At 50.4% G+C, this 8202-nt stretch overlaps 1 protein-coding gene across 1 annotated transcript; it reads right to left on the minus strand.

Moving 5' to 3' along the window:
* Nucleotides 1-6361: 6361 nt before the first annotated feature.
* Nucleotides 6362-7974, minus strand: LOC124692717 (elongation factor Tu, chloroplastic-like). The gene has a single exon (XM_047226146.1). The coding sequence runs from the start codon at nt 7957-7959 to the stop codon at nt 6556-6558; it is 1404 nt and encodes a 467-aa protein (XP_047082102.1). The 5' UTR covers nt 7960-7974; the 3' UTR covers nt 6362-6555.
* Nucleotides 7975-8202: the final 228 nt, after the last annotated feature.

An 8202-nucleotide genomic window follows, 5' to 3' on the forward strand; every position in this document is an offset into this window, starting at 1 on the left:
ACCTCTAAAGCTCTATCACGAGATTCCTTTACCATAGTTAGCTCTAGAGTAAAGGTCTCCTCAAGAGATTCATTGGTGGTTTGTTGTTCTTTAAGAGCTTCACTAAGAGTTGCAATCTCGTTTGCATACTCGCGCTCATGCCCTTCCATTTTCTCAATAAGTTTTGTGCTCTCAATGGCAAAAGCCAAGATTTTCATGAAGTTAGAGCAAGCAAATTTCTTCTTATGAAGAGCATGAAAAACCAACTCACCCATCATGTTTAAGGAAGCAACATTAAGTCCTTCCATATCATCATCCTCATCATCACTAGATATATAGGGTTCCAAGGAAGGAGATACCTTAGAAGCCTTAGCCATAAGGCAAGTGTAGGAACCGTGCGATGATGAAGAAGATGTACTACTTGAAGCTCCATCCAAGATCTTGTCTTGGCCCATAGTATCTTCGGTTTCCTCTACATTGTTAGTCACACAAATACTAGAGGAAAGCAAAGTATCTTCATTATGGCAACAAGACAAGGGAAGCATATCATCATGGGATGAAGACATGCAAGGACTATCAACACTAGCATGTAAAGCATTTATAGTGCTATAAGTGTTCAAGTCCAAAGATGAAACATTGCAATGGGATAGGGATGAAGAATCATCAAGAGAGGGCTCACCATCAACAATGCAATGTTCATCACCACTCACCATATCATTACCTTGTGTCTTACCACACATTGGTGAAGTGGAAGGAGTGCGATCATCCTCAATGGTCTTGGACCCACCATATGTATCTCGAAGCTTTGTCCAAAACTCATGAGCACTCCGGAAAGGCGCGATGGAGGAAATCACTACATGACTCACAACATGGCAAAGCACTTTAGTAGCTTGAGCATCTAGATAAGAGTTTTTCTTCTCCTCAAAGGTTGGATTTTGTGGATCTTTAGGAGGAGAAAAACCCATATCAAGAATTTGCTCCACATGTGGGTGCATGCCCCTAAAATAATCAAGCATGTTGAATTTCTAAGCATCATAATTAGTGCCATCAAATGTAAAGGTGGAAATGTGCACTAATCCTCTAGCCGACTTCATACTCTCTAGGAGGTGAAGCCCAACAAGATAAGAGAGCCCTAGCTCTGATACCAATTGAATGTACTAGGACGTCGCCTAGAGGGGGTGAATAGGCGGTGTATAAAAACTTCTACTTGAGAGCTAAACTAGGCGGAATAAAACTACACATGTGTTTACTAGTTTAGCTCAAAGCCTATCAACAAGGGGTTTGCCTAAGAGCACCAACAACCTATGCTAGCATGATGAGCAACAAGGTGATAACAAGCTAGGTATAGCACATCAAGCAAGGTAGATATAACAAGGTAAAGCGCATAGGTAAAGGAGCTCGGGTTGAGAAGTAACCGGTGCACGAGGAGACGACGATGTATCCCGAAGTTCACACCCAAGGGTGCTACGTCTCCGTCTGGAGCGGTGTGGAGGCACAAGGCACTCCAATGAGCCACTAGGGCCACCGTATCTCCTCGAGCCTTTCCACCAAGGGGAAAGCCTCGATCCACTAAGGGACCCTTGAGGGTGGTCACCGAACCCGTACAAGCTTGGGCAAACTCCCAAGTATCAAGCTTGAGGCAACTCCACAACACGGAGGCTCTCAAGCATAAGGCCACAAGAGGCTACAACACGCCACACCGGCAACAAGGCCACCAAGACACTAACGCGCCACAACCGGCTCCAAAACCACAAAGGCTAACACACTCCACAAAGGCCACAACGCCACAAAGGCCACCACGCCACAAAGACGATAAGACCACTAAGGCTACAAGGCCACAAAGGATACAACACCACAAAGGCAACAACGGCACAAAGGCCACCACGCCACAAAGACGATAAGGCCACTAAGGCAAGAACACCACTAAGGTAACAAGGCCACTAAGGCAACAACACCACCAAGGTCAACATGCCCTCTACGAGATCGAAACCCCGGAGAGAACCCAAACCGATGCACCTAATGCAATGGCTAAGAACACCACTAAGATGCCCAAGTTCTTCTCTCCCAAATTCCAACAAATCTACAAAAGCTATTGGGGGAATAAGGGAGGAAGAACAAATATGAGGAGAAACACCAAGCAACTCCAAGATCTAGATCTAGCAAGATCCCCTCACTTGGAGAGGGATTCAATTGGTGAAGCTCTAGATCTAGATCTCCTCTCTCCTTTCCCTAAAAATATGCAAGAAATAGTGGGGGGGTCGAGAGGAGGAAGAAAGAACTCAAGGTCAACAATGGAGGAGAGAGAATGGAGGGGAAGAAGTGGTTGGGTCGGAGGTGGAAGAGAGGTATAAATAGGGGGCCCAAAATATAGCTGTTGGAGGCAGAAAACGGTCAGATTCGCGCCCGAGCGGTACTACCGCTTGTCAAAGCGGTACTACCGCTTGCGCGCAAAACTGTGCAGAAAACGGTCAAAAATCGCTCAAAGCGGTACCACAAGCGGTACTACCGCTCGAGCGGTACTACCGGGTCGGTACCGGGTCAATACCGGACCAGATCCATTGTCTCGCAGAGACCAAACCGGTACCTGACCGGTACTACCGCCCGCCCCATTTTTTCTTTAAACTGCGATACGAAAACGGCAATATCTCGAGCTTGGAAACTCCGATTGAGGTGAAACCAATTTTGCCGGAAAGAGGACGACGAGAGATACCACTACACAAGGTGAAAACATGCAAAAGAGTGAGTGATGATTTTCTCATGGTCATAGAGGTGTAACCTCTCAATATGGTATATCGGGAAAATCATCACCCTTGCACATGCAACATGCGATGCATCCGGTATCTCATGGATAAGAACCAAGAAGAAGCAAGAAACACGATGCAATGCATGCAAGGTTTGAGCTCTCTCCGATGATGTGATCCACTATCCTATCGAGCACAAACCTTGTCCTTGCGCGTTCCTCTCGAGTCGGCAAGCTCCGTCTTCATCCTCTTCAACCTTGTACATGCCACCGTCTTCCTTCAACATACACGCCACCGTCTTCTTTGATCTTGTACGCACGCCACCGTCTTCATCCATCTTCATCTTCAACACGGTCTTCGTCTCTCTTCGACACCGTCTTCGTCATTGTACTCCATCTTCTCCATCTTGAAACCTTGAGACCAACACATGGCTATGGACCTAAGATAGATTCTCAATGCAACCGTTAGTCCATAGGGATTGTCATCAATTACCAAAACCACACATGGGGGCTCCATGTTCTTTCACCAAAGCCTAATATCCTCAATGTATCGACGAGAGACTAAGGTGATGTCTCCAACAACGTCGTTAAAGGTTCGGGCGTTCCTTCTCTTCCAGATGCTCAGGGCAATGGAGGTGGTGATAGTGGTTTTTCATAGCTTCGGCAACGCGAGGTCCACAGGTCGGCGAGGTTGGAGGGCCCCCGGGGCGTCGAAGTCCTGGTAGAACTAACTCCAAACTTCGCGAGCTTGGGGGCATAGCAGCAGGAGGTGATCCGTATATTCATCTTGAGAGCAGGAGGGATAGGCATCGGTGGAGCTGAGGTGGTGTCTGAACCGCCGCTCCTTGGTGGGGAAGTGCTTCTTCCTGACGAGCCAGCTGAAAATCTTGCACTTGAGAGGGACGGCGCTCTTCCTAACCTTGCAAGCCACCTCACCGATCTACAGATGCCTGAAAAAGTTGGAGTAGAAACTTTTGTTTGAGAGCTTTTTGTTAGTGAGGTGGCCGGTACGATTATTCGGGGTATCATGGATCAAGGCCACCGAGCTAAGCTCGTTAGCAAGGTCACGGAGGTCGGCCTTAGCGGCCTGTGAAAGGTGCGGTCTGAGGGTGCTGCGGAAATCGGAAGTCATAGCTGTGGCAACATTCACATTGAGCCGGGTGGAATGAGAGAAAAGGCTGGGAAAGCGATCTCAAAGGGGGAGTCCCCAACCCAAAGATCGAACCAGAAAGCCGTGGAGCTCCCGTCACCGATGGTGACTTTGGAAACAGAGCGGAAGGCATCAAGGACAGCAACGATATATTTAGACAGGAATGTCGAGGTGGTGGGGGTCCCCTAGGTCTCTAGCATTATGCCAGCCATACCTACGGCGAAACCAGCAAGCCTAGGGGGTCGGAAGTGTCAGAGTAAAGTTTGGTGAGGAATTTTGTTAGAAGAGCCAAGTTTTGGGACCGGATGGAGAGGACGCCAAGCCCGCCCAAATCTTTCAGGACGCGGACGTCTTCCCAGGCAACTTTGCAATTGCTGCCATTGCAAGTTTCCTCCCCGGTCCAAGAGGAAGGCCCGACGTCTTTTGTCAATGGCCTCAATGACGTCGGACGGGAGCATGCTAGCCCCCATGTCGTGGGAAAGCATCGCTGTGAGGACGGAGTTTATAAGGATCAAGCGTCCCCCAATAGGGAGGCACCGACCACACCACTCAGAAAGGCGCATGCCACTTTTGTTAATGATCGAGACGAAGTCGGTGAACCGGAGTTTGTAGGTAGAGAGGGGGGACCTAATTAGGTTTGGGGGAAGGAGGAGATGATGCAGCCGAAAGCGTTGGCCATGGAGAGAGAGGCAGAGGGCAGCCTCCTGGTCAGTCTTAATGGGGATGAAAGTGAAGTCATCAAGGACCCGCTTGAGGTCCGCAAAGTGCTCAGGGACCGTCCGGATAATGGTGATTCGCTAAAGCACAATCAGAAGAAATATTCTTCATTGATCGTTAAATCAGTACGAGTAGATTACAGTACTCCAGAGAAACTTCAGCTGCTTCCAGCAACTGAAAACGACACAGCACTGGTTGCAGTCGCTTGACTGAACTTCTCATCGTGGCGAGATGGCCTTTATTTAATACGGAGTAGTTTATGTGAACATCAAACCGGGATATTCTTTGGTGAATCTCCAAAGTCGGGTCCTTTCTTTCAGTGTGTGAACGGGTAACTATCAGGCACAACGTCAGCACAATAAGGAAAGATCGTGTGCCAAGCAGCAGAGCTCAGCGATGACGATCTGCTGAGCAGCAGAGTGAAGAAGAGTACTGAATTTCACATGTTTACATGAAAACACTACATTCTTCATCTAAAAAAACAATTCAATTTTATGCACATCAAAATGATTTTATGCAAACTAAAATCCTTTTTAGCTTCCTGAGCAAACTTTTCCATAAAAACAGCACAGACGAGAAGCGACTCCATGGGCATCTCCCGGTTACGCAAGAATGTGAATTTCAAACCACACTCGTACTGCAAGCCTTGAAAAGAGATGTGAGCGACTCCCCACTGTTAAGCGTTTCTGAAACAAGGCCGCAGCTGCTACTTCCTGAACACGTGACTGCCATCTTCTCTAGACCAGCTTCAGTTAAACACTGGGTGAGGCTAACAGAGTTCAAGTCAAATAGTCAATGATGCGCATGCTACAAGTATAGAACAGAACACAGGGGAGCAAAATGAGCAACTACGCCCCAAGACAGGTAAGAAGATCAAGGCTGCATCAAGAATTGGAACACACACGAGAACAAAATCAAACAACAACAACAACCGAAATCAGCATATTAATATGGTTGGAAATGCATAGATTGAGATGACACTAGTTGAACAAGAAAAGGTTTGACAAAACACACTGACCAGCAATTAAGCAAGCCTTGTCGCAAAACCTTACCTGAAACCTCTTTCTTTGCATTGAAAAAGATGAGCGGAAAAGAGATGTGAGGATCTCCCCGTTGTTGGAAGTGTCTGAATGTCCCAGCTGCTACTCCCTGAACCTGTGACTGTGATCCTCTACCAGCCTCAGTTAGAGCTACACACCATGTTATAAACACTGGAGATGGAGCCATTAGAACAGAATAGAAGGGAGCAAAATGAGAAGACTGAGGTTGCATCAAGAACTGAAACACGCAATGAAACAACAACCAAAAGCAGCACATCTGTTGGGAAACATCCACGCAGCTTATTATTATGGCTTGAAATGCATAGGTTCAGATGACACTCCTTGAACAAAAATATTTGATGAAACAAACTGACTTGACTATTAAGCAAGCCTTGTAACAAAACCTTACATTAAACCTTTTTCTTTTTGCATTGAAACAGATGAGCAGACCCATGGATGTTGCAGGTTATTGCTAACAAGCAGAAAATTGCATTGAAACAGATGAGCAGAAACATGGATGCTTCAAGTCATAAGATATGTCTGCCCCTCAAAAAGAAAGAAGTGTTAAGATATGTCTGTCAAGCAAGCATATATATAGTTGAAGCAGCAAATAAACTATAACCTTCAACTGAACAAGCCCCTGAAGCATCAGGCTCACAAGAATATTCATCTTCAAGCATATCGACAACAGTAGAGAAAAAATGAAGTAGCCAACAGATGATGAGCACATAGTAGTAATAACAAGAAATGGCACATCAAGATGTATCTTTGCCGTGAATATCATCACAAAGTATGCAAAACCACTTGAAGAAAAAAAGTGCCATACTACAATTTCACATGAGTGACCCCTAAATGCGTAATAACAACTACATCATAGCATATCGCAAAAGAGTAATAAATGCGGAAAAGTCTCATGGTGGGCATTCAGTTTACTGAATGATGTTATTGATGACACCGGCGCCGACGGTCTTTCCACCTTCACGGATGGCAAACCTCATACCCTGCTCACAGGCGACGGGCTGGATGAGCTCGACGACCATCTTGATGCGGTCGCCGGGCATGCACATCTTGGCCTCCTCGTCCTTGTCGTTCATGATGTTAGTGACGTTTCCCGTGACGTCGGTGGTCCTCATGTAGAACTGCGGGCGGTAGCCGGGGAAGAATGGTGAGTGCCGGCCACCCTCCTCCTTCTTGAGCACGTAGACGACGGCCTCGAACTTGGTGTGCGGCGTGATGGATCCGGGCTTGGCGAGCACCATGCCTCTCTCGATGTCCTCCTTGGTCATCCCACGGAGCAGCAGGCCGACATTGTCGCCTGCGATGGCGTCGTCCATGGTCTTCTGGAACATCTCGACGCCGGTGACGGTGGCGTTGCGTGTCTCCCTGATGCCGACGAGGTCGACGGGGTCGCCGACCTTGACGGTGCCGCGCTCGATGCGGCCGGTGGCGACGGTGCCGCGGCCGGTGATGGAGAAGACGTCCTCGACGGCGAGCAGGAAGGGGAGGTCGGTCTGGCGCTGCGGGACGGGGATGTGGGCGTCGACGGAGTCGATGAGCGAGAAGATGCCGTCGACCCACTCGTTCTCGCCGCGCTTGAGGCCCGGCGTGGCCATGAGCGCCTCGAGCGCCTTGAGCGCGGACCCGGAGACGATGGGCACGTTGTCGCCGTCGTACTCGTAGGCGGTGAGCAGCTCCCGGATCTCGAGGTCGACGAGCTCGAGCAGCTCCTCGTCGTCGACCTGGTCCTTCTTGTTGAGGAAGACGACAATGCTGGGGACGCCGACCTGCTTGGCGAGCAGGATGTGCTCCTTGGTCTGCGGCATGGGCCCGTCGGCGCCGGAGCAGACGAGGATGGCGCCGTCCATCTGCGCGGCGCCGGTGATCATGTTCTTGACGTAGTCGGCGTGGCCGGGGCAGTCGACGTGCGCGTAGTGGCGCGTCTCCGTCTCGTACTCGACGGTGGCGGTGTTGATGGTGATGCCGCGCGCGCGCTCCTCGGGGGCGGCGTCGATCTCGTCGTACTTCTTGGGCGCGCTGCCGCCGACGGAGGCGAGCACCATGGTGAGGGCCGCGGTGAGGGTGGTCTTGCCGTGGTCGACGTGGCCGATGGTGCCGATGTTGACGTGCGGCTTGGTGCGCTCGAACTTGCCCCTGGCGGCGCGCACGACGAGGAGGCCCGGGCGCCGGGAGGAGGAGGAGGAGGCGGCGCGGCGGAAGCGCGCGGGCGTGGAGAAGCCGAGGGAGGCGGAGAGCGGGAGGCGCGGCTTGGAGGAGGAGGTGGAGGGCGGGAAGAGGAGCGCCGTGGAGGCGGAGGCGGCGGCGAGGGAGGCCATCTGGAGGGACGGGGGCGGGGGCGAGCTAGGTGGTGCCGCTGCCGCTGGTGCGCGAGGGGATTGGGGATGGATAGGGGTCGGGGAAGAGGATGCGAGAGTGGGAAGAAGGGTTCGCTTATCTAGAGAAGAAGGGTGAGGATTAGATTTGGGGGATAAGGGGAGGGCCACGGATTAGGAGCAACGCCAGGCCCGAATCGTGTGGCTCGCACCCATGGGGAACTCGGAAGGGGAAGCTGCTGAAAT

Source organism: Lolium rigidum, chromosome 2 (genome assembly GCF_022539505.1).
Source record: "Lolium rigidum isolate FL_2022 chromosome 2, APGP_CSIRO_Lrig_0.1, whole genome shotgun sequence".
NCBI classification, from domain to species: domain Eukaryota; kingdom Viridiplantae; phylum Streptophyta; class Magnoliopsida; order Poales; family Poaceae; genus Lolium; species Lolium rigidum.

Coding starts and splice junctions, on each gene's coding strand:
- LOC124692717 (XM_047226146.1), bottom strand. CDS start 7,959: ATGGCCTCCCTCGCCGCCGCCTCCGCCTCCACGGCGCTCCTCTTCCCG.